General features: G+C 42.5%; 1 protein-coding gene across 2 annotated transcripts in view; it reads left to right on the forward strand.

Annotated features, from left to right (window-relative positions):
• GALNT17 (polypeptide N-acetylgalactosaminyltransferase 17) overlaps nt 1-27,023 on the forward strand; it is a 430,675-nt gene that overhangs the window by 148,932 nt on the left and 254,720 nt on the right. For both annotated transcript variants that reach the window (XM_025275599.3, XM_025275598.3), the window contains exon 2: nt 18,548-18,731. In XM_025275599.3, the coding sequence (XP_025131384.1) occupies nt 18,548-18,731 (184 nt within the window). The remainder of the gene's footprint in view (nt 1-18,547; nt 18,732-27,023) is intronic.

A 27,023-nucleotide genomic window follows, 5' to 3' on the forward strand; every position in this document is an offset into this window, starting at 1 on the left:
TGAGGGGAGAGAGCGAGCTAGTCTGGGGAGAAAATGCAGATTGACTCAGAGTTTCTTTCTCCGAAGGCAATTTGCATAACAATGATTACATATTGGGTTGGAGGCTCTTTGGCTTTCTTCCAGAGCAACTATTGTGGATGCAGAGCCCCTTTAGAAACCTGGTTTTAAAAGGAAATTAAATGTGAAGGGTTGCATTGCTGTTGCTGTTAGCCTTGGGAAGGGATTAGAGGGGACGCTTTGTCATGCGAAATGTCGGGAAAATTCATGAGGAGATCCGCAGGTTGTCTACTTGATAAAAAATCTTACCCCCCTAATGGATTTTGAAAAAGGTAATTTAATTTTAGCTCATGATTAGCTATCATAGGCAGGGGCGAGGCGGGTAATGCCCTTCATCTTTCTGGGGACTGTGAGTTTTTCTACCTTTATAAAATAAAATGCAACTGAAATACAATTTTTGTCTGTAGTTTATGACTCTGCAGACAGTGGAATGGGAAAGTTTATAGTCATTATTCCTGAAGAATAGAAAACTGTGTGTGAGAGATCACGACACAAAACAGCTTCTAATTCATTTGGCAAGAGTAACTTCTTAGGCTGGCCGCCCTGGTGGCTAAGTGGTAATGAATCCCCCTGCAGTGCAGGAGATGCAGGAGACATGGGTTCGATCCCTGGGTTGGGAAGATCCCCTGGATTCTATGGACTGAGGAGCCTGGCGGGCTGCGGTCCATAATGTCACAAGAGTTGGACACAACTGAGCGGCACAGCAACTTATTAGGCAGGAGAAAGTTAGAGGACTGTGCAGAGGAAAGGAAGCAGAAGGAGATTTTAGGTGGGTGATGTACAGATAGATGGAGAAATAGGTGGATAGGGAGATGGAGCATTGGAGCTTATCTGTGTGTCCCAGGAGTGAAAGAAGCAAAGACTTTTGCTGTGTTAGTCTCAGGCAACTGTGTTAGGGCCCAGAGAGGCTGCTCTGGGCTTGATGATCATAAAACTTGAACGTGAGCACAAGAAAGTTGAGGAAAGAGGAATAGAGTCCTTACTATTAGGTTGGCCAAAATGTTCGTTTGGTTTTCCATACCATCTTACAAAAAAAAAAAAAAAAAAAACAACCAAAGAAACTTTTTGACCAGCCTAGGTTTTTGTTTTTGTTTTTGTTTTTTTTGCTGCAGATTCTCTTTTTATTTTTCTATTATTTTTAAAGATATAATTCACATGCTTTAAATTCACCCTTTTAAAACATACAAATCACCACTCGCTAATTCTAGGATGTTTTCTTCAGCCCCCCCACCCCACCCCCACCAAACAAACTTCATAACCATTAGCAACTCGTGTTCCACCTTGCCCCTGCTGCTGCTGCCACTGCTGCTAAGTCACTTCAGTCGTGTCCGACTCTGTGCAACCCCATAGACGGCAGCCCACCAGCCTCCCCCGTCCCTGGGATTCTCCAGGCAAGAACACTGGAATGGGTTACCATTTCCTTCTCCAGTGCATGAAAGTGAAAAGTGAAAGTGAAGTCGCTCTGTTTTTCTTTCTCTATGCTTTTGCCTATTTGGGACATTTCATATAATGCAGCCATACAATATATTTGATTTTCTGACTTATTTAACGTGGCATATTGTTTTCACGGTTTATCCATGTAATAGTGTGTATCAATACTACATTCCTTTCTTTCTTTTTTTTTTTTTAGCTTAACACCTTTAATGGTCCAAATATTCAGGGAAATACAAAATAAGTATTATGTTCTTAAGGAATTATATCTGCAAGGAACACACTGAAAAACTCAATTATTTGGGCAAAATGATGGGTAGGAGGCAAGAAATACACATTGAATTTCTGTTGCTGATGAGGTCTTATCCCCAAAGTCTTCTCTATGAAGTGGGAATAATATTACCTGTCTCATCCTTTTTAAAAACTCTATTTTGTTGAGGTATAATTGACATGTGACATTATATTAGTGTCAGGTGTACAGCATAGTGATTCACTATAGGTATACATTGTGCAATGATCATTCTTTTTTATGGCTAAAAGACATTCCATTTTATGGATGCACCACATTTTCTTTATTCAGTTGGTGATGGATATGTGAGCTGTTTCTTCTTTGGGACTGTTGTGAATAATGCCGCTATGAACATTTGTATGCAAGTGCTCGTGGGTGAAATGTTTTTATTTCTCTAGAGTGTACATCTAGCAGTGGGGTGGCTGGGTCATATGGTAACTCTGTGTTAACCTTTGAGGAACTGTTCAACTGTTTTCAAAAAGACCCACATGATGGTACTTTCCAACCAGTGATATTCAAGAACGTCCTTTACTGTTTGAGTCCCTGCTGTCTGCCAAGCGCTATGCTATCCTCTTGGTGTGTCTGTCAAATGAACTTATAGTCTTTATTCCTTCTTTACAGGATAAGAAATGTAGGCTCTGAGTATTCAAAAGAGAGAGAGACTGACTTCCCTGGTGGTCCAGTGGTTAAGACTCCACACTTCCAATGTAGGGGGCGTGGGTTCCATCCAGAAACTGAGATCCCACATACCATGCCATGGCCAAAAAAGAAAAGACAGAGAAAAAGAGAGATCACTGAGTTATTGTTATATGACCACATGTGGGGTCTCCCCTAGGACCGCACCCCAAATTCCTGCCCCAGGACTTGGTGGGGGTTACTTGAAGCCAGCCCCGTATCATGTCAACCAGCCTTGGGCAGAGGCACTGCGTCCAGCTCAGCGGCAGGGTCTCTGCCGAGTAACTAGCTTTTCTGCTGTGCCTGCAGCTGGAACCAGGGCAGAGAACAAGGGAAGCCAAGAGCCTCATAGGCCGTCTGGGGCCCAGGAGTATGCTGTGGATCAGAACCAGAGCGAGGACAGAATGGGCTGGACTGGTCGCTGACTGTGGTCCCTGGAGCTCCACTAGGTGGGAGCAGCTGGACATTGTCAAGGCTTTGTACACAGTATCTGCTGTCTCAGGTCACACCCACCCACACCTGCCTTAGATTAGAAACCCAAATAGTATTGACCCATGGTTTTGTTTTATCATTTCTCAGTTATCATTCTCCCCATTCTTGACTTTTGGCTCTGTTTTTGTTATTTTTGCCAAATGGAGGAATATAAAGAAATACATCCCAAGCAAAAGCACTCTTCCAGCCCAAGGCTAATGAGCACCATCTTACCTGGCTGCCTCCTCTGCAGGGAGGAAAGGCTGGTGATGCCACCCATGCCTGGGCAGGTGTTGCCTCACATCTCCCGAAAGCTCTGGTGCTGGCTTGGGGTTAACAAGTCCTTGATTTGCTGGGGAGAGTGGCCCAGATGCCAGAAACAAGAACAATGGGAACACTCCTTCCTTCTCCATTCATGGCAGCCCTTTGGAAATGAACACTGGCATTTCAGTGTTGGGGCCTATCAGAATAGACATGTTCTGTAGGTCATTATTCCCTCCAAGGCTTCTAGGTCTTCCCAAGCCAAGAGCAATACATTCAGGGTATTTTTCATAGATTGTTTTCCTCAAACTCTGGCTCTAAAGGTTCTTTCCTAAGAGATAGAGAGTAGCTGGGGCTTGGAAGTGTATGTGTTTTCTTTTGGTCTCTTCTTGCCTCTTTCATCTTTCTTTAGTGAAACCTGCAAACCATGCCGCTGTTCACCTGCATAAACCTGCAGCCTCTAAGCTGAGCTGGGCAGGTCTTCTACCCACCACGAGAGATAGGTGTCTGTTTCTCTGTGGAATGCTCATATCTACTCAGACTGTTCTTCTCATCTGAGAACTCTAGCCAGGGAAGAAGCATAGTCATATGGAACCAGGGAGGAGCAGGAGAGGTGAATTGGACAACAGTGAAGATGGAGAAATCCATCCTGGTCAGAGGATGTCTTGAGCTCGAGGGATCGCAGTGGCATGGACAGCTCTGGAGCTCTGGGGAATTGGCCTTTCCTGTGTGTTCACAGGCAGAATTAAGACTAAGATGTGGAAGATATCACCATGAGGCTGATGTTGACTATTTAGAGAACATAGAAATGAGCCCCATGGAGGATGCTGTTTGGAGGGCTCACCAATGAGTTTGTACCTCTGGAGGTTTTTAGAATGAGGCTGGACATCCATCTGGCTGGACTCCACATCAATGTGGAGGATGTATATTGCATTAAGAAAAGGACCAGAGTGGCCCTGCATGATCCTGAGAGTTCAGTTTTTTGCATATTTGATCAGTTCATATTTATTGGTGGGGAAGCTATTTTGTATCTGCTGAATTCATCAATTCTCCAAGAAGCTGGATTTTACCATGTGCACTTCTAGTGAATGTGTCCTAAGCTAGTGTTTATGTTACTATACCTAGGCCCACCAAGATCATGAAGAATTTTGCCTCTTACTTCCCTTCTTCTCGTTTCTGGGGTTTGAATCAGAGATGTCGCAATTTTCCACCAGGAGCCACACAACTGCTGTAAGAAAATCTGTTGATTTCCAGATACGGTCATGTTACTCCATGGTCCTTCTTACTGACGGGGGTGCTTTCTTTCTGTGTCCTCATTCTGGTATGTATGTTTTCACACTGGAGCTGCAGGGAGAGGAGCTTGAAATTTGAGAGCTCCAAGGGGCCCAGACACTCTTCTGTTACGTCCCTGTTTTACATGCGTGTGCTTTGCGGCAGAGATTTGTCTAAGGCCATCAGTGACAGGGTCAGAGATGGCCCTAGGGTCTACAGACCCGCATCCCACATGTGCTGACCTTTATTTTTCCTTGCTGTCAGGGTAATTGTTTTTCTGTCATGATCCCTAGAATAGAAGCAGCACATTTCTTTGCTCTGTTTAACAGCAGACTCCTTGGAAGAGTCTGGACCTCCAAGTCTGCCTGTACCTCCTGCTTTCATTTCTTCGCCTTTTGTTCTCTCCTGAACCTACTTTGGGCTTTGGTTCTCTGAAACTGGTTCTGCAAAATTCACTGATGCCTCGGTATTATCCAGTCCAAGGGTCGCTTCTCAGACCCCATCATTTCTAGGGGTTCTGTTTACATTCCTCTTGGTTTTCCTTTCTTGGCCCTTCTTCTGGTCCTCAGGATTCAGGCTTCCTTTTTTCCTCCTGTGTTTCTGTGTTGCCTTGGTGACTCCTCAAGGACTGTGTCTTTAAATTCCATTTAGATACTGGTGAATCCCAATCTTCTGTCTTCAGACCTGACCTCATCATATCAGATGCTTGATGTTTCCATTTGGATGTCTCATAGGCATCACAGATTGACTGTATCCCACCGGGACTCTTGATTCTGTGTCATACCACTTCGTACCCAAATCTTTTTCTCCCTGTTTCTCCATCTTACTTAGTGGCACCAATATCCAACAATCTTCATTAATCAGGCCAGAAATGTGAAAGGGAGCTATTCTTGAAGCTTTTCTTTCTCTTGTGTGTTTTCAGATAAATTGAAGTTTGGCTGATCTGTGCTGAGTTTGGCTGGGCTTGGTTCTAAGCTACACATTGGATCCAGCTACCCCGTGTGTCTCTTCCCTTCCTTGGACCAGTGGGCCACCCAAAGCATGTTATTATGATGATACCAAGTTGAGGAGACCAAGACCAACAGTGGAAGCACATTTCAAGCCTCTCCTGATGTCACACCCACTAGTCCCTTTTTGGCCTAAGCAAGTCTTGTGATCAAGCTTAGAGTTAAGGGTGGGGAAGTACGTTCTGCCCAGCCAGATGGTCAGGCTTAATGTTAATGAGGTGGGATGGGTACTCCTCCCAGGGGTGTGGAGGGCAGAGAGTCTATATTTGTTGAACAAAAGTCCAAGGTACTACCTTGGGGATGTGCTTAAAGGAGAGGAGAAAAAAATTCCCTTATAAGTAAATGGAATCTTGCCATAGGGTCTTTTTCTGAGAAACTGGATGTGTGTTTTTTAAACTTGTGGTGCTTCTGAATAGCATAGGCATCTTATTTTAAAGTTGAGAGTAGGTATCTTATTTTAAAGTTCTAACAGTTTATTAGGAATGGTGGTGGTGGTGATGGTGGTAAGGTGATCGTGTCCGTAGTGATGGAGGTGATGGTGGGGTGTGTGCATTTGTTTATGTTCAAAGATAGTGATACTGATAATTTTGGTGGGTGAAGGAAGTAGCGACATTTTCCTAGGGTGGTTCATTCTTGTCTGTCTTACTCTTCCGTATCGTTTCCTGAATTCATAATTTACTTTCTCTGATATGAACACAGTGTCATGTGGATCTGCACATACGCTCTTAAAATTATATGCTTTTTGCAGAATTTGGTGAAGGTTAGTGTTGCTAACGGAGAAAGCAATGGCACCCCACTCCAGTACTCTTGCCTGGAAAATCCCATGGGCGGAGGAGCCTGGTAGGCTGCAGTCCGTGGGGTCACACTGAGTCGGACACGACTGAGGTGACTTAGCAGCAGCAGCAGCAGTGTTTCTAATGTTCACTGCCCTCTCTCTCGCCTCTTTAACCCCCTCACTAGGAATAAAATCCTAGGTGGGCTCGGGGCATGAGAAGGGAGGAGAGGAATTTCCTCTGAAAGCCATCAGACCCGACAGGTGCTGAGCGAATGTGGCAGGGGGCCTGGTCTGCAGAGTCTTGTGTGCATTTGACGCCAGCAGATTTCTTAGGTTGTGGCAGAGGGCTTTCTTCAATTCAGCATGTTTCCTAAGCAGCCCTGGGTCAGCTTTATTTTCCTTTTGTGTAGTTTTGTAAGTGATGTGCGGCTAAATGACACAGTTAACCTGTGAAGCCAGGGTCTTTCATCCATCTGCTCTGAGCAATACTGACAATTGCCAGACTTTTCTTTATCTTGTTAGAAATACTCTTTTCACTTCCACACTCAGGCAGATGCATCAGCCAGAGCCTGGGCCAGGCCAAAGACATTTATTTATCACCTCCACACACAGGGGGTTGTTTATGCCAATGTTTGCTTGGCATCGAGAGTGGGATTCAGGACTTTTTGATCCTTTTCATCACAGTGGCATGAAATCTGAGAGTGCATTTCATTAAGGCATGCTTGGCAGCCTGGTATACAGAAACCCAGGATCTGTATCCACCCCTGGCTACTTTAAGTGACCTAAAGAACATTCTTCATCCTCATTGGGCCTCCCTTCTCCTATATGCTGACTGTGGATGGGGCTATTCTTAGGCTCAAATTAAATGATCTTTGTAGAAAGATTCCAGGAAGTCTAAAGTTCATAATACGTGTAAGACATGCCATTTTGAATAAAACTGCAGTTTGAAAATTTATAGACAGTTTGTTCCAAAAGGACTTCAAGCAAATAACAGTGATTCATATCTCTTGGAACTGTAAAGGCTGCATGAGCAGTTTGGATAATGGGCAGGAATGTACTTCCAGGATTCTGGCTCCGGGGGTGGGGAGCACATGTCAAGAGACTTTATTAGTCATCGCTTTGTCTTCTGGGACAGAACCCAGCAGTGGATGGCCATCTGTTATGGAATCAAAGTGTGTGCTCCCCCCACCCCTCCAGTTCATATGTTGTGACCCTAACCCCCAATGTGATGATGTTAGGAGGTGGAGACTTTTGGAATTAAATAGGGTTAGATGAGATCATGGTTAGATAGCATCACTAACTCAGTGGACATGAACTTGAGAAAACTATAGGAGATGGTGGAGACAAGGAAGCCTGGCGTGCTGCAGTCCATGGGGTCGCAAAGTGTCAGACACGACTTAGAAACTGTACAATGACAATGAACAGGATGAGATCATGGGTTGGGTCCCCTGATGGAATTAATACCCTTATAAGAAGAAGAAAGGACACGATTTGCTCCTTCTCTATCATGTGAGGACACGACAAGAAAGTGTCTGTCTGCAGGCCCTCACCAAGGACCCAACGTGCTGGCACCTTAATGTTGAACTTCCCAGCCTCTGGAATTCTGATCAATGTCTGTTATTTAAACTAGTGGTCCTCAGTCTTTTTGGCACCAGGGACCAGCTTCATGGGAGACATTTTTTCCATGGACCTGGTTGGGGGGATGATTTAAGTACATTACGTTTATCATGCACTCTATTTCTGTTATTACACCAGCTCCACCTTGGATCGTCAAGCATTAGATCCCAGAGGTTTAGGACCCCTAATTTAAGCCACTTAGTCTTTAGTATTTTGTTATAGTAGCCCAAGGAGACTAAGTATCAGGGAAGTTTTGAAAACATGGCTGTATAAAGGTGGTTGAAGGAATGTATATGTTTAGTTTAGACAAAAATGAAGACAGGTCATGATAATGCCTTGAAATATTTGAAAATTATATGGAAGTGTAATTATTGCATGATAGGTGTAGAAGAGAGAAGTAGGACCACTGAATAGAAGAAGCCAAGCTACACATTTCTTAAAAATTCAATTGATTTAAACCAGAAAATAAACAAAACAAAAACAATTCACCTATTTTTTTCTACCCCCTACCTTCTGCCTCTGACAACCGCCAATCAGTTCTCTGCATCAGTGAGCTTGATAAAGTATGTGTGTATTTGTAGATTTCAGTCTACGGCCATACCACCCTGAATACACTTGATTTCCATCTGTAGATTTCATGTATGGTAGAGATCATATGGTATTTGTCTTTCTCTGTCTGACTTATTTCGTTTAGCATAATGCCCTCAAGGTTCCTTCATGTTGTAAATTGCAAGATTTCATTCTTTTTTTATGGCTGACTAATACCCCATTATCCTGGAGAAGGGTATGGCAAACCACTCCAGTATTCTTGCCTGGAGAATTTCATGGACAGGGGAGACTGGCAGGCTGTAGTCCATGGGGTCACACAGAGTCGGACATGACTGAAGTGACTTAGCATGCATGCAGTACCCCATTATGTGTATATATTGTATATATACCACAGCTTCTTTATCCATTCTTCCATTGATGGACACTTAGTCTGTTTCCATATCTTGGCTATTGGAAATAATGCTACAATGAACAGGATGGTGCAGTTAGCTTTTCAAGGTATTGTTTTCATTTTCTTCAGATAGATACCCAGATATGGAATTGCCAAATCATATGGTAACTCTATTTTTAATTTTTTTGTGGAATCTCTGTACTGTTTTCTGTAGTGGCTGCACCAGTTTACATTCCCACCAGCAGTGAACACGAGTTCCTTTTTCTCTACACCATTGCCAGCAGATGTTGTTTCTAGTCTTTTTGATAAAAAGCCATTGTAACAGGCGTGAGATGACCTCTCATTGTGGTTTTGATTTGCATTTCCCTGATGACAAATGATGTAGGCCATCTTTTCATGTACAGTAAGTCCCCTACATACAAACCTTCAAGTTGTGAACTTTCAGAGATGCGACTGTGCATTCCATCAACGTCAGGTGTGAGTGAAATTGCAGCTTGTCTTCCATTTCCTGTTACTGACAATCCTTCAGCTTTACCATCTCTCACCCCTCTTCCTCCTCCAGTCAGTAACCCTTCATGCTTGTTCACTCAATGCCAGCCCCTGTATGCCAGCTGTTGTACTCCCATACTTTTCAAGGTACTGTACTATAAGATTGAAAGTGAAAGTGAAGTCGGTCAGTCGTGTCTGACTCTTTGCGACCCTATGGACTGTAGCCCACCAGGCTCCTCCATCCATGAAATTTTCTAGGCAAGAGTACTGGAGTGGGTTGCCATTTCCTTCTCCAGGGGATCTTCCCAACCCAGGGATCGAACCTGGGTCTCCTGCATTTCGGGCAGACGCTTTACCGTCTGAGCCACCAGGGGATTCCATAAGATTTAAAATGTATCCTTTATTTTTTGTGTTTGCTTTTTAATGTACTACTTGTGTGAAAAGTATTATAAACCTATTACAGTACAGTACTATACAGCTGATTGTGTTAGTTGGATACCTAGGCTAACTTTGCTGGACTGACAAAACACGCTCTCAGAACAGAACTGGTTTGTGTGTAGGGGACTTAACAGTATTTGTCTTAGAGGATGATTTATTCAGTTCTCTTCCTTCAGGAAGCAACTGGTGTAACTGAACTCCTAAGCCTTCACTGAAGATATTAAGACTAACATAACCTTTGGACATCATGTCTGGGAAGCACTGAGCATACAGGACAGAAAATGTCAAAATCAGCATAATAATGCAGATGTCAGCAGATGTCAACAGATGTCAAGATCATCATACTAGTATATGAACTGGGGAATCAATAATGATTTGACATGAGTCCATGAAGCAGTGTTTACCCATTTCCGACATGTCTCCAGGAGATTTCTGTATCAACACTAGAACCTGGTCATGTATTTGGGCAGCCCAGCTTATCCTGCACTTACTCATTTATTCACTTGCTTTTTGTTTATCTGTCCATTCATTCATGTGTACAGCATACATGAGGTTCATGTATGTGCCAGGCTATCTGTAAGACACAGCGATGTCTTCCTGTTCACAGGAAGCCTGTGTCCTTGTAAGTGAACAGCCGAGGACACCTGTAACAGGACGGGAGTAAGGGTGTGGTTGAGATTTCTTACCAAGGAGCGGCATCTGATTTTCTGGGCTGGGTAGTTCTCTGCAAGGGTTTGCAGGGTTGTATAGAATAACGAGGGTGACTGCCACAGGCACTGAGGGGCAGTGGCTGTGTAGAAGCCTCAGAAGAGGGTGGGACAGCTAAAAGGAGGCAGCAGAGAAGGAAGTGGAATCTGAGGCTGGGCAGGGAATCAGCTAGTGAGTGACTTTGTATATTACATGAGAATTTTTGGAATTTTTCCCCCATAGGCAGCAGGAATGCACTAATGAATTTTAAGCAAGCAGTGGTCAGTTGTGTATGTTAGAAAGCTCACTTTGCAAGACACAGGGTTATGTGTTGACGCAGTAACTCAAGGAAGAGATGACGTGCCTTTGAATCTGGTTGGTGACGAAAGGGATGCAGGGAAGGAACAGAGTCCCAAGATAAGGGAGGGAGTGCCCCGGTGGTTCAGTGGTTAGATTTCTCCTTCCAGTGTCGGGCTGTGAGTTCGATCCCTGGTTGGGAGCTGGGACCCACTCGCCTCGTAGCCAAAATACCAAGGCACAGAACCCACGTGCCTCGTAGCCAAAATACCAAGGCAGAGAACAGAAGCAGTGTTATGGCAAATTCAATAAAAACTTTAAGAATTATTTACATCAAAAAATTCTTAAAGAAAAAACCACCACAAACAAAAAATAAACCAAAGATAGGTGAGAACTAGCACCAGGGGTAATTTGAGAAATGAATTTGAAATATTATAGTTAGATAGATATAGCAGACATTTATATAGTTAGCATGTATGTTTAACATTAATAGTACACATATATAATAATTAAAGTGCTTAGTATAATGCTTTGTGTCTAATGAAAATTTGTCTGTAAAACTAACAGTTGTTACAAAAATGGTGCTTCCACTCTCTTTTGTCAGTATTTCTAGATAAGCTTTTCTGTTCCATTGATCTGCCTGTCATTTCTTGTTTAATTATCTCACTGTCCTTTTAAAAATTAATTTTTATTGCAATGTAATTGATTTACAATGATGTAATTAGTTTCAGGTATACAGTACAGTGAATCAGTTATAATGTACCTATATCCACTGTTTCTTAGATTCCTTTTCCATATAGGTAATTACAAGTATTGAGTAGAGTTCCAGGTGCTATACAGTAGGTCCTTATTAATTACCTGTTTTATACATAGTAGTATGTATGGTTGGTCAGCTGGTGCAGAATTTGCCTGCAATGAGGGAGACCTGAGTCTGATCCCTGGGTTGAGCAGATCCCCTGGAGAAGGGAACAGTTACCCACTCCAGTATTCTGGAGTGGAGAATTCCATGAACTGTATAGTCCATGGGGTCACAAAAAGTTGGACATGACTGAGCGACTTTCACAATATGTCAATCCCAATCTCCCAGTTTATCCCTCCCTGCATCTTCCTGTTTGGTAACCATAAGTTTATTTTCTACATCTAGGACTCTATTTCTGTTTTGTAAATAAATTCATTGTACCAGTTTTTCAGATGCCACATATGAGTGATAACATGTATTTGTCTCTCTCCATTTAACTTCACTGAGTATAATCTCTGAGTTCATCCATGTTACTGCAAGTGGCATTTCTTTTTATGACCAAGTAATATTTCATTACACATGCACACATGTGTATACATTATCTTAGTTATTAGTGCTTTTCAATAATTAAATAATAAATTTAATAATTTAATCTGCATACATTTATCAAGCATCCCATCTGTCTCTGTGGTCACGTTGGCTTCCTCGAGCCACGAGTGGTCCCCTCACTCTCCCAAGAGTACATGGAATCCCAAGAATAAATCTGGAATTATTGCTCACTACTTATGGCTTATGGCTGCAACTTCCTGATTTGTCTGTATGTTTTATCAGTTTTTCAAATGCTTTAGCATCATGTGGAATCTCTCTGGGACTCTGTGACCTTCAGGAGGCATTAGGGCCTCTGTCAAGACCCCCCCAACACATGCTTGCCCACTGGAAGAAGGCCACGCAATGTGCTAGGCTCTTTGGCTGTGTGTGTGTGTGTGTGTGTGTGTGTGTGTATGGTTTCCCTGACACTAGGCTGCGGCTGCCAGGATGAAGAGGAGCTTTATGAGTTGACAAGGCACCAGATTGCATTGTGTTTTCATCTCTGTCCTGGAGTTTGTGTGTCTGTTGTGAGTCCTGATTTCTGAAAGAATAATGCTGGTTATCTGTAAACTCATCAGTTTAAACTGTAACCCTGGAGAAAATGATGGCCTTAGTTATACGGAGGGAGGTGGGGAGGCAGCTGGGAGTGGATTTACAACCTGGGTTCTTTACTTTTTGCTGCCACTATGGAGCCTTTGTAGCTTGGGCCAATCGAAGACAGAAGTGAGCAGAGTGATTTGCTCTTGCTGGAGGGTTATCAAATTATCAAGCCAGGGCACCTTGGGATTTCTGGGCTCTGTGTGAGATGGATGAAGCCACTCCCTCATCCACATGAAGTATCCTGCAGAAATTTGGTGTTGACTGCACTAGAAAGGAATTTCTAAAATTCCAAAAGTGGAGGTTATTTTTATTAATGTTTGGAAAATTGGATGGCTATTTGAGAGAGAGAGAGAGACAGTTTAGAGCCTTACCTCTCTGCATCTATGTAATATTTCCTCCTAGTCACCACATCACTTGAATTATTATTGCTTTATTTCTTAACTTAATATTGGATAGGGCACCCCCCCTTTCATTTTTCTTTTTAAACAAAATGTCCCAGTGTTATCAGCTCTGTGTTCTTCTGGGTTAATTTTAGAACCTTTTGTTCTATTTCAGAAAACGATTCTATTTGGAATTACATTAGATCCATACATTAAAAAGAAGTAATGGTATCTTTGTAACATTCCATCTTCTAAGTAAAAATACATCTCTCTCTCTGATGTTCATGTGTGTTTTATTTCATTCATTTAATGAAATTTCATAGTTTTCCTCCTATTGTTTACAGTTCTAAGTGCATTGTAATATCTGTTGCTTCTACAAATAGAGTTCTTTACATTTTAGATTCTGGTTGGTTACAGCCAGAAAACAAAATGCTGCCCTGGAAGTTCTTATGTCACTGGCATGGCCATCGCCAAGGTCACCAGTACCCTTTTCTCTGCCAAACCAAATGGCCTTTTCCAGGCTTGATTTCCCTGTGACATTCATCAGTGTGAACTCTCTTTTTCTTTATGAATATAAATGTACTATAATATGTAGTCTTAATCCCTCTTCTCTTCTCCTAGTAGATGTCTTTTTTTGTGTGTATTTAATTTTCTTTCTTGACATCACTTTATAATAGATGGCTCCAATTTCAGTCTCCAGATCTCATTTCTACTCATCCATATGCTCAACCATTTGGGGTTTTTTTGTTTTTTTTGGACTTTTTGTTGTGTTGTTCTTAGTTGTTGCATTCAAACTATAGTTGCAGCATGTGGGATCTAGTTCCCTAACCAGGAACTGAGCCCAGGCCCCCTGTATTGGAAGCACAGAATCTTAGCCACTGGACCACCAGGAAAGTCCCTCTTAAGAACTTTCTACAGGTCAGGCACTAGGGTGACCACACGCCTGCCCTTAAAGAGAGTATCTAGTTGTGGTACCACGGGAGAAGTTTTCCTGTGGGTGTGAGTAAGATAGAGCATCTGTCAATATCCCAGCCAGAAACAAGTGGCACACCCAGAAGGGCTGATTGAAGAGATTTTTAGCAAAACATTTACAAAGATTTGGGGAGAGTTAAGGGAAATCAGCAAGGCATGGCCAGTCATGGTGTATGACTCCAGGGCTAGCAACAGAAGAGGAAGCAGTTGCCATGCCAACGCCTGAAGGGTCCGGAAGAGAGCATGGTTAACAGAACACGGGATTGGCTCTAGCCCTAGGCTAACTGTCAGAGATGCCTGTCTGAACACGACTGTGCCACAGAAGAGCGCAGTCTCCACCAAACCACATCTGGTTGGGAGGGAACTGGGGGCCAAACACCCCAACCTCTCTCTCTTCTCGACCATCAGTCTTCTCAAGGTAGCTCCTGATGGTTAAGCCCAACCCAAAGCCAGAAGTCTAAGGGAACCCTTGATACTGTCTATATAGGTCTTATCCTCTAGGGCATGAAGCAGAGAAACAGGGTGGAGAGAAACACGAAGAATATTCAGTAAAGGTGCTAGGGGATGGGTGACCTCAATTTGTTCTTCTTTTTTCCTCACCTTCAACTTCTTGCCAGTACCGTCCCTTGGCTTTGCAGTCTTTGGCTACAGTAACTCAGGAGGCAGCACCTAAGGGACAAGAAGGCAATGCCAAGTCCTCTCTAATCTGGTCCCAAGAAGCCACCCCATTCTCTTCCCTCGTTTCCCTCTTTCTTCTTTTTGTCAATTGAGGCTTCCATGCCTACAAATTCACATCCATCTTCTGTGGCTACAGTTGCTTCCGGCCAAAAAGCACAAGGCACTTTCAGAAAAGAAAGTTCCTTGGGCGCATGGCGTCATCCCAACTTGCCCTGGTGGCATCTCTTCCCAGCTAAGTAAAGACCAACCTGAGTCTTGTTGATGAACTTGAACTTGTATTTGTTGTTGCCAACCATTTCCGGGGCCTGCTAAGTAAGCACATTAAAATGCCAGTGAACATTTTTGCCGCTTTGTTGAACCTTTCTGGCAGATTCAATTGGGGGGAAAATGGGAGCACATGGACCACAAAATACATAATTTTTAGTTGTCACATTGCACTCTGGAGAATGATCTTTTTTTGAGACTGCTACGTGGGTGCCTTTCATAATGGAAGAAATAATGTCTCAGAAAGGGAAAAAAAAGTCTCACTGGGAGGTTTCATTCCCTAAGTGTCCTTGGTAGGATTAGCCTGCATTCCTAGTCTTAATTCCTATGCCCTTTTGTAATAAATTTCCTCCCTGGCTCCTCTGCCTGCATTGGAAAGGCTGCCTATGGGAGGGTGCTGGGCAAACACAGCTGAAATACATTGTATCTTTTGAGGTGGCATTTAATGACTGGGGAATGGAAGATATCTATTTAGACTGGACAAAAGAGATACTGTATAGCCAAAGAGAGAAAAAGGAGTCCACAGATGAAATAAGCAGAAGAACCTGAGGTTTTCCATGAAAGCTGTTGAGTTATGTTGGAGGCCAATTCTGTCCCATTGGCCAGCCTCCCTCCTTGACCCTTGGGTTCCATGCTGGCCAGAAATCCACAGAGGACTGAGGTTGGGGCTTTCAAGAAAAGGTGGCAGATATTGGGCAAGGAAAGGGAAACCCAGGATGAGTGAGTGAAAGTGCACGAAACAAGAAGAAAAACACACAGAGTATCATCTCTTTTTCATCTTTAAAAATTATGTCATATTCTATACATCATATATATCGGGCTTCCCAGGTGAATTTAGTGGTCAAGAACCTGTCTGCCAATGCTGCAGACATAAGAGAAGTGGATTTGATCCCTGGGTTGGGATGATCCCGTGGAGGAGGGCATGGCAACCCACTCCAGTATTGTTGCCTGGAGAATTTCATGGACAGAGGAGCCTGGTGGGGTATAGTCCATGGGGCCGCAGAGTCAGACATGACTGAACGGCTAACACAACAAGGCTGATGTAAGGGTTCTGACCACATTTAAGGTAGGTTAAGCTGAGCTATGATGTTAAGTAGGTTAGATGTTTTAAATGCATTTTTGACCTAGGATATTTTCAATTTATGGTAGATTTATCAGGATGTAACTCTTTTGTAAATTGAGGAAGATCTATATTTCATTTTTATTGCTAAATATTATCACATTGTCTGAATATACCACATTTTGTTTTATTCATTTGTCAGGTGATAGACACTTAGCTAGTATGAATAATGCTTCTCTGAATACTTGTGTACAAGTTTTTGTGTGGGCATATCTTTCCATTTTTATTGGGTATATACCTAAAAATGGAATTGCTGGGTCATATGGTACAACTATACTTCACACTTTGAAGAACTTCCAAACTGTTTTACAAAGTAAGTGTACCATTTTACATTCCCACTAGCAATGTCCTTTCATGGGTGATTTAAAAATCCAACACAGGTGTCTGTCCTTGACATTTGAAGAGTTTTTGTAGATTTTGGAGCACAGCAAAGGTGATGTTATTGGAATGGTTGGTGCACAATGATGTGGAATGAGAGGTTAAAGACCAGGAAGCAGAAAGTGTTGGAGTAATCCAGTTCTCAGTTGATGGTTTGTCTGTTTGGATGGTGACAGGCAGAAAAGATGTCAGGGTTCCTGAGGAATACAGTGGACAGCGGAAAAGATTCTTAGGTAGAAAAATGATGTTCACTTGAGATCAACCCCGAGGTGCCTGCTTAAGCTTTGCTTTTTGATTTTGTTTCACAGAAAATAAATTTGCAGTTTCAGAGGAGTGAGAAAGAGACTCCAGGTCTTTCCATTATGGGGTGGTGAGCCGTCGTGTGACCAGAGCAGACTTACTGGGCTTTAACTTGCTTGGGAATGCTTTCCTGGGGGGTCAGCGTCCTCCTAGGCTCTGTGGGCTGCCCATCATGAAAGCTGAGGATGCGGTTGACATCTCTGGTCCATGGTCTTCATACCAGTGGCAACAGTGGGACTTTTGTGCACAAAGTGTGTGTGTGTGTGTGTGTGTGTGCGCGCGTGTGTGCACGTGTGCATGTAAGCACACCTGAGGGTGGACAGAGTAGCTTGAACATTTGAAACAGTGAAAGAGAATAAGAGCCCTTCACAACAAAAGTTTTCAAGCCAAGAAATAAAACCTCCCATAACTGTAGGATTTAAAAATTACCCATCAAGCTGTTTATCGTATAAATGGAACAATAGGTATAAAGCTGCCACCATCCCCGGAACCTGCAATTGCTCAGTGAAGTTGTTACAGAGGCCTCCTACTCTACTTGGCACGGTTATCACCCTTATGGGCTTTTCTTCTCTGTGATTTATTCTCAAACACTTTTGTATTTCCTTTTGCCATTTACATGAGATTTAAATAAAACCATTAGATATAGAACGGTGTCAGACGGTTACACACTTTAAACTCATGATAAAATCAATCTGTATATTATTCTGTGTTCAAATGAAGCAAAAACACCTGCTGTCTGGCAGTTCCTTATTACTGGCTGTTCTTATTCTGCATTGTTACCGGCATCTCCTGGAATATCTAGCCTTGTGGTAATTGCTCATGAAGACAGGAAATTGGGCAGGATGACAGGCCCTATTCTGCCCATTTTTGGTCCACATGTGCCTGCTTTTGGCAGTCTTTCCCTTTTATAGACCCCATCCTGGTACCCGATCCACCCTAGCTCCCCAAAAGATGGAGAGGTTCTTCCTGAGCGTGACCAGCCTTAACCCCACACCTCAGAGTTCCTTTGGTGGTGTTGTTCAGTTGCTCAGTCATGTCACACTCTTTGCAACCCTATGAACTATAGCACACCAGGCTTCCCTCTCCTTCAGTATCTCCTGGAGCTTGCTCAAACTCATGTCCATTGAGTCAGTGATGCCATCCAACCTTCTCATCCTCTCTTACCCCCTTCTTCTCCTGCCCTCAATCTTTCCAATGAGTCAGCTCTTCGCATCAGGTGGCCCAAGTATCAGAGCTTCACCTTCAGCATCAGTCCTTCCAATGAATATTCAGGGTTGATTTCCTTTAGGATTGACTGGTTTGAGCTCCTTGCTGTCCAGGAGTCTTCTCCACCACCACAGTTCGAAAGTGTTGATGCTTTGGTTTTCAGCCTTCTTTATGGTCCAGCTCTCATATACGTACATGACTACTGGAAAAACCATAGCTTTGACTATACGGACCTTTGTCATGCTTTGACCTTCCTCTTAATCTAATTTTTAATTCTTTTTTCTAGTCTTTATTCAATTTTTACAGTATTGGTTCTGTTTTTTGGGTTTTTTTTTTCCCCCAAGGCACATGGGATCTTAGGTCCATGACCAGGGATCAAACCCTCGTCCCCTGCAATGGACGGTGAAGTCTTGACCCGTGGCCACCAGGGAAGTCCTCTTCCTCTCAGTTTAAATGTGCTCAGGGCATATTCCCAATATTGATAAGTTGATGACATAATCTTTTCTGTGATGGGTAATGTTAAAATTTCCACTGAAGCTGTATTTTAGCCTGAATAACATATCCTGGTATGGTGGTTTTCAACTAATTCTTTTTTTCCCCCTCTCTCTTTCTCTAGGTTTATCCAAATCCCTTGGGCTCATTGAAGGTTATGGTGGGCGGGGCAAAGGAGGCCTTCCTGCCACCCTTTCCCCTGCTGAAGAAGAGAAAGCCAAGGGACCCCATGAGAAATATGGCTACAATTCCTACCTCAGTGAAAAAATTTCACTGGATCGTTCCATTCCGGATTATCGTCCCACCAAGTAAGTTCTGATTCAGTCGCTCAGAGGAGTTGGCTTTATAGTGTAAATGCGTGTCTATGACATTATCTCCTGCTGTTTGTAACTAGTGGAGAAGCTTTTATCTCATGAGTCTCCTCCGTAATCAATAAATGAGGCTTCCCAGGTGGCTCAGCGGTAATGAATCTGCCTGCCAATGCAGGAGATGTAGGTACCATCTCTGGGTTGGGAAGATCCCTTGGAGAAAGAAATGGCAACCCCGTCCAGTATCTTACCTGGAAATCCTATGGACAGAGGAGCTTGGCGGGCTAAAGTCCATGGAGTCACAAAGAGTCGGCCACGACTAAGCGCATATACATGCAAACAAAATCAGTAAATAGTGCTATTGATTATGAAAATAAAGCTAAGTAAATTTTTTAAATTTTAATACAAATGTACAGAAACATAATCCAAAAAATTTTTAAGTAAAAAAAAAAAAAACCTACCATGACCTCATGACCTAGAGGCAATGACTGGTAAAATCTTAGCATCTTGTCCTTGAGTCTATTTTTCTATGCAGATTATGAAACTATATTTCTTTTATCCTTTTTTCATGCAACATTATTTGACAAGCATTTTCTGGTGTTATTAGTTGTGATCATTGTTTCTATTATTGTAAATTTAGTTTTTTTCTAATTTTCTGTATTATAAATACCACTGATGAATATCTCCCCTCTCAAATCTTTATGTACATTGATTTAATATTTATTTTCATTTTTAAAAATTTCATTTTATTTATTTGTTTTTGGCTGTGCTGGGTCTCCGTTACTGCTCTTGGACTTTCTCCAGTTGCAGCCAGCGGGCCTGCTCTTCATTGCGGTATCCAGGCTTCTCATTCTGGTGGCTTCTCTTGTTGTGGAGCAAGGGCTCTAGGCGCGTGGGCTTCAGTAGTTGTGACACATGGGCTTAGTTGCTCGGCAACACGTGGGGTTTTCCCGGACCAGGGATGGAACCTGTGTCGCCTGCATTGGCAGATGGACTCTTATCCACTGCGCCATCAGGGAAGTCCAGACATTTACTTTCTTAATCCACACTTCTAATGGTATAATCCTTAGATCACATTGTGGAAATACTTTTGGATACACAGAGAGATGTTTTCCTCCAGAAACTTTATAGCAGTTTCTGCTGCTATTAGAATTTTACCTGACCCTTCCCAAACTAGCATGTCAATACTGCTTTTCCTAGCTGGTAGGTGAGAAAGTACATCCTATGATTGTTTCAACGTGTAATTTTTGTGTGAGATTCTTACCTTTGAGACAGTTTTTTTGCCTCTTGGTTGGTTTATGAGAGGTCTTTGTTCTGTTCTCTCAGATTTAAGAATTGCTTGTTTTCTCCTTGGGAAAGAGAGAAGAGAGATTGGTGGGAAAATCACGATGCTGGGGGAAATAATCCTATTTTCTAGTCAGTAGTCCTCCTTGGCTTCTCAAACAGATGCTTCATCTTCTGTTAGATTTGTGGTATCTCTCTTTTTTCATTTAGAGTGTGCCCTTGCTTAGACTAGATTATTTCTTTTTCAAATGGATTTTGTACAAATCAGTTAAGTATCCTGGTTACTGAGAAAAATAGATTCAAGATAAAGAAAATTATCTTAAATGGATTTAAAATTGCAGCATTAGCTGAGAAACCTGTTAAATCTCTCTCTCTGCCTAATAAGCATATCTTCATTTCGAATCACTAGGAAAACATACATCACCCCTGTTGCAAGCTATTTTGTGTTCCTGGACTTTAGCTCTGAAAAACATCTGGCTGTTTTCATTTCCTGGTGCTCTCTGATTAGCCTTTCTTATTTGGACGTTGTCAAATAAGCACAGCCGTATTTTTTGTACTCCTTTGAGAATGAAGATGCTTCTAACATGGAGCTTAGTGGAAATGCGTCAGTTGAACAGTATCAGTGAGCACCTATTATGTGCCAGATGGTTTTCCCCCCACTGGAGGCAGGGCTTTGGATAAGACTGTCCTCGCCTGCTTACTTCTTGTCTAGGGAGGGAGACAGCTGTACAAGTAGATCAGTCCAGCACACTGTGATCTACATGGGTGTGTCAGGCCAGAGACATGCACAATATGTACAGGGAAGACCTAGGCAGGCTTCCCACTGGAGATGATATCTGACCTTAATCTTGAAGGTCCATGAAGGACTGGAAAATTATAGAGAGGAGACAGATAAAGACAAGTAAGTAGGGGAACATCAACAGCAGAGTTGGGGATGCAGATAAAAACATGGCTCACCCAGGGAGGAAGGGAGAGCTCCACAGTGCTCTTTAGTGTAGCATGGTGCCTTGAATATACCGCTTAGATCTGGTCCCTCAAGAAAGTTTACTTAGATATAGTAAAGGACTAGAGTGCATGGTGGCCTATGAGGGACAAAAACAGGTTAGGCTCTCATGGCAGGGAAGTTCAGTTCAGTCGCTTAGTCGTGTCTGACTCTTTGTGACTCCATGGACAGCAGCATGCCAGGCCTCCCTGACCATCACCAACTCCCGGAGTCCACCAAAACTCATGTCCATTGAGTTGGTAATGCCATCCAGCCCTCTCATCCTCTGTCATCCCCTTCTCCTCCTGCCCTCAATCTTTCCCAGTATCAGGGTCTTTTCAAATGAGTCAGCTCTTCGCATCAGGTGCCAAAGTATTGGAGTTTCAGCTTCAATATCAGTCCTTCCAATGAACACCCAGGACTGATCTCCTTTAGGATGGACTGGTTGGATCTCCTTGCAGTCCAAGGGACTCTCAAGAGTCTTCTCCAACACCACAGTTCAAAAGCATCAATTCTTCTGTGCTCAGCTTTCTTTACAGTCCAACTCTCACATCCATACATGACCACTGGAAAAACCATAGCCTTGACTAGATGGACCTTTGTTGGCAAAGTAATGTCTATGCTTTTTAATATGCTGTCTAGGTTGGTCATAACTTTCCTTCCAAGGAGTAGTGAAGTGAAAGTGAAGTCGCTCAGTCGTGTCTGACTCTTTGAGACCCCATGAACTGGGGCCTACCAGGTTCCTCCGTCTATGGGATTTTCCAGGCAAGAGTGTAGGAGTGGGTTGCCATTGCCTTCTCCAGGGTATCTTCCCGACCCAGGGTTTGAACCAGGGTCTCTGGCGTTGTAGGCAGATGCTTTACCATATGAGCCACCAGGGAAGTCCAAGGAGTAAGCACTTTTTAATTTCATAGCTGCAGTCACCCTCTGCAGTGATTTGGGAGCCCAAAAAAATAAAGTGTCTCACTGTTTCCCCATCTATTTCCCATGAAGTGATGAGACCAGATGCCATGATCTTAGTTTTCTGAATGTTGAGCTTTAAGCCAATGTTTTCACTCTCCTCTTTCACTTTCATCAAGAGGCTCTTTAATTCTTCTTCACTCTCTGCCATAAGGGTGGTGTCATCTCATATCTGAGATTATTGATATTTCTCCTGGCAATCTTGATTCCAGCTTGTGCTTCAAAAAGCAAGAGAGTTCCAGAAAAACATCTATTTCTGCTTTATCGACTATGCCAAAGCCTTTGACTGTGTGGATCACAATAAACTGTGGAAAATTCTGAAAGAGATGGGTACACCAGACCACCTGACATTCCTGTTGAGAAATCTGTATGCAGGTCAGGAAGCAACAGTTAGAACTGGACATGGAACAACAGAGTGGTTCGAAATAGGAAAAGGAGTACATCAAGGCTGTATATTGTCACCCTGCTTATTTAACTTATATGCAGAGTACATCATGAGAAACGCTGGGCTGGCAGGGAAGAAACACCCACAAAGATTTGGAAGATGGAAAGAGGGTAAATGAATGGTAACTGACAGAGCAAACTGAGTGAGGCTGAGACCCATCCTTCTAGTATTTTGGGAAGCAGTGGGGAGGGCAGAAGAATGTAGCCTGGTCACACCTCAGAAACTAGAGACTTAGGAAATGGAGGTTCTGGGTCCTTCTGATGACTGAAGAGAGATTTGAATAGAAGGATTACAGCTATATCCCCAGATCCTTTCCTCGGCTTTACACAACCAGAGACTGCCCTTTGCTATCTGGTGGAATATGGGAAGTTTATTCTCTGGAGAAGATGAACGCTGGGCTTTAGTTCATAAGATGACAGAGGATGAAGGTCAAGAAGCAACAGTTAGAACCGGATATGGAAAAACAGACTGATTCCAAATTGGGAAGGGAGTACGTCAAGGCTGTATATTGTCACCCTGCTTATTTAACTTATGTGCAGAGTACATCATGCGAAATGCTGGGCTGGATGAATCACAAGCTAGAATCAAGATTGCCAGGAGAAATATCAATAACCTCAGATATGCAGATGACACCACCCTTATGGCAGAAAGCAAAGAGGAACAAAAGACCCTGTTGATGAAAGTGAAAGAGGAGAGTGACAAAGTTGGCTTTTTTAAAACTCAACATTCAGAAAACGAAGATCATGGCATCTGGTCCCATCACTTCATGGCAAATAGATGGGGGAAACAATGGAAACAGTGAGAGGCTTTATTTTTGGGGGCTCCAAAATCAATGCAGTTGGTGACTGCAGCCTTGAAATTAAAAGATGTGTGCTCCTTGGAAGAAGAGCTATGACCAACCTAGACAGCATATTAAAAGACAGAGACATTACTTTGCCAACAAAGGTCCATCTAGTCAAAGCTATTGTTTTTCCAGTAGTCCTGTATGGATGTGAGAGTTGGACTATAAAGAAAGCTGAGTGCAGAAGAATTGATGCTTTTGAACTGTGGTGTTGGAGAAGACTCCTGAGAGTCCCTTGGACTGCAAGGAGATCCAACCAGTCCATCCTAAAGGAAATCAATCAGTCCTGGGTGTTCATTGGAAGGACCGATGTTGAAGCTGAAACTCCAGTACTTTGGCCATCTGATGCAAAGATCCAACTCATTGGAAAAGACCCCAATGCTGGGAACGATTGAGGGCAGGAGGAGAAGGGGACAACAGAGGATGAGGTAGTTGGATGGCATCACCGACTCACTGGGACATGAGTTTGAGGAAGCTCTGGGAGTTGGTGATGGACAGGGAGGCCTGGCGTGCTGCAGTCCATGGGGTCGCAAAGTGTCAGACATGACTGAGCGACTGAACTGAACTGATGACAGAGGATAGGGCTGTATGCTACGTGAGGATGGATACCCTTGGCATCGTTACCTCTGCAAGTGTTTAGAATCCTGGAGCCTGGTGGGCTGCTGTCTACAGGGTCGCACAGAGTCGGACACGACTGAAGTGACTTAGCAGCAGCAGCAGCAGTCAAGAGTTAGAAGAAGCCACTCTGAGGAAGAAGCCATCCAACCTAAGAAAAAGGCCAGTAGATCCGATAGTTCCGTTCCATCCCCAAAATATCTGGGTTCTGCTCATTAAACATTAGTAAGGCTCCATCCATCTACCTAGACCTGTCTTACTCTAAAATCAGAAAGGACAACCAGGATCTGTAGACATTTCAGGAGAATATTATATAAGACCCTGATGACAACAACTGGGATAGAAAAGGCATTTGGAGGAAAGAGACTAATAACAAACTTTAAAACTATAATTAATGTCTTAATTCATGAAGTGTTTTATTTTATTCACAAAACAAAATTCAAGTGCTATGTTCAAGTAATAATCAGAGAAAAATAGAGATCTTGGAAGTTAAAAATAAGATAGAAATAAATAGTTCAACGAAAGGTTAGGTAAATAAATTATTGTGGTAATATAAATTATTGTAGTGATCCCATCACAGTTTATACAAATATTGAATAAATATGTTTAACACCTGAAACTAATACACTGTTAGTCAGCATGCTGTACATCACATCCTTATGACTTACTTGTATTATAACTGGAGTTTGTACTTCTTGACTCTCTTCATCCGTCACTACCCACGTCCCACCTCACCTCTGGCAACTATGATCTGTTCTTTAGTTTGTAAAGAGCCTGCATACAAGTGAGATCTTACAGCATTTCTCTGTCTGACCCACTTCACTTAGCATAATGCCCTTAAAGTCTATTTATATCATTGCAATTGAGATTTCATTCCTTGTTGTGGCCGAATAATATGTATATATATGTATCACATTTTCTTTATCCATTCATGGACACTTTGTCTCCATATTGGGGCTTTTGTAAATAATGCTGCAGTGAATGTAGGGAGGGCAGATAGATTTTTTGAATTAGTGGGGGTTTTTTAATGTGTGAATACCCAGAAATGGAATTGCTATATGATATGGTAGTTCTGTTTTTAATTTTTTGAGGAAATTCCACACTGCTTTCCATAGTGGCTATACCAATTTTCATATCTAGCAACCGTGCACAAGGGTTCCCTTCTCTCCACATCCTCACCAACACTTGTTATTTCTAGTTCTTTTGTTGTTGTTGTTAATTGCCACCCTATAATACCAGGTGTGATATCTCATTGTAGTATAAGAAAATTCAATCTTCATGGTTGGAAACAGAAAGTCAATTGAAAATGTCTAAAATTTAAACATCCAGAAATAGTAGCATAATGATTGCTATTTAGAAAAATTGAGATTACAGAAATGGGATGAGACTGTGTACATCTTGTTTTAATAAAATAAAAGTTTAGGGACTTGCCTAGCAGTCCAGCGGTTAAGACTGCCTTCCAATGCAGGGGTGGTGGTTTCTATCCCTGGTAGGGGAGCTAGGATCCCACATGCCTCATGGCCAAAAAACCAAAGCATAAAAAGAAACAATATTGTCACAAATTCATTAGAGACTTTAAAAATGGTCCACATTAAAAAAAAAAAATCTTAAAAAAATTTTTTTATAAATAAAAGTTTAATGAAGCAATAAATGTAAATCTATACCAAAATATTAAGGGCAAGATTAGGAAGGGTGAAAATATGATAGAAGAAAGAGGAGAACTGCGTTGAAGGACATGACCACCTCTGCCTTTTTAGAATCTGGGGAGGTATGCAGAGGATGAATTTGAAGGTGAAATTAAAGAGGAACTTGAGAGCTTGCCCACATGCCGTACATGGCGACCAGAGGTAGCATTACAAATTCTGGGCTCCACAGTCAAAGACACCGAATTAACCTTGGTTAATTGCAAATTAATCCTTGCCATCAAATGGTGGCAAACACCTTGCCTGTAGAAGATGCTCCTCTGATATTTGAGCCCAGGGCATATGAGGGGAGACAGCTATCTGGAGCCAGAGTAGTTCCCTTCCTCCCCCTGCAGCCCAGGCCCTGGAGAAATTGTGCCCCCACGGGCGAGACCTTCATTGTGACACGCCCCAAAAGCTCTCTGAGGTTTAGAGAATTTAAATGGGCTAACTTCGTTGCATTTTTATACAGAACCTCAAGTTGCTTTAATTCTTATTGTTTTATTATTCTACTACTGTCAACAGAATTGTTTCTCTCATAAATATGAATGAACTGGGGGGTAATCTTGGGATTAACCATTTGTGTGTCATATTTCACGCAAACGGTTTCCAAAATGTGTTTTATTTTAATTTCATGATTTTTTTTCTTCCCTTGGACAGATATTTTAAATCTGTATGAACCCCCAACTGCCAGTCTTTCCATTTTCATTTCCTTCAGTGCTTTAAAGGAGAGAAAGATCTCATCTCTCAGAGTAAGGATAAACATTCTGCTTTGTATTGTGTTCCTTTTCCATGACTCTTACGTTTTGCTCCTCCATCCATCTAGAGTTTATTTTCAATTATGGTATGAGGTATGTACCTTTTGTTTCAAATGTCTGTCCCTTATTCTTTCAAAATGATTTTGGAAATAACTTTCTCTTATTTGGAGCTGTTCAATGGAATACATTTTGTACTTTTTTATACACAAGTGGGCTTGTTTCCCAGGCTCTGTGCTATTTCCTTTTTTTTTTTTTTCATTTTTTCTTTTATTTGTTTTTTTTTTTTTTTAAATCGTTGAAAATGACTTTTGACCGAAGTCCCCAGTCTGCCCGAGTTAAAGGCATGATGAGGAACAGGGCACAGCTCGGCCCCCTGGGGAGTCAAAGTGGGTGGGGCAGTCAGGTGGTGTTTTACGGTCCTGTGAGTTGTTTTCAGAGGACCTGAGACCCTAAGGAAGGGTAAGGAAGTGCCCGTTTCTGGGAGAGTCAGAGGGCAGTGAAGAGATGACCTTGATCTTAATGGTGGGCAGGGGTTCTCCTGTCTAGAGAAGACAGAACATTGGAGAGAGTGAGCAGCACATGCAGGAGAACTGGGGAAGTTCTTGATTTGGGGGCTGAGGAAACAGCACAGAAACTTTGGGCGAAGTGATAGAATCTCCAGAGTGAATCATGGAAGAGGTTGGAGAGGAAGGAGGAAGCAGATTGTGGAGCATGTTATATGCCAA

The sequence above is a fragment of the Bubalus bubalis genome, chromosome 24, assembly GCF_019923935.1.
Source record: "Bubalus bubalis isolate 160015118507 breed Murrah chromosome 24, NDDB_SH_1, whole genome shotgun sequence".
Classification (NCBI taxonomy): Eukaryota; Metazoa; Chordata; class Mammalia; order Artiodactyla; family Bovidae; genus Bubalus; species Bubalus bubalis.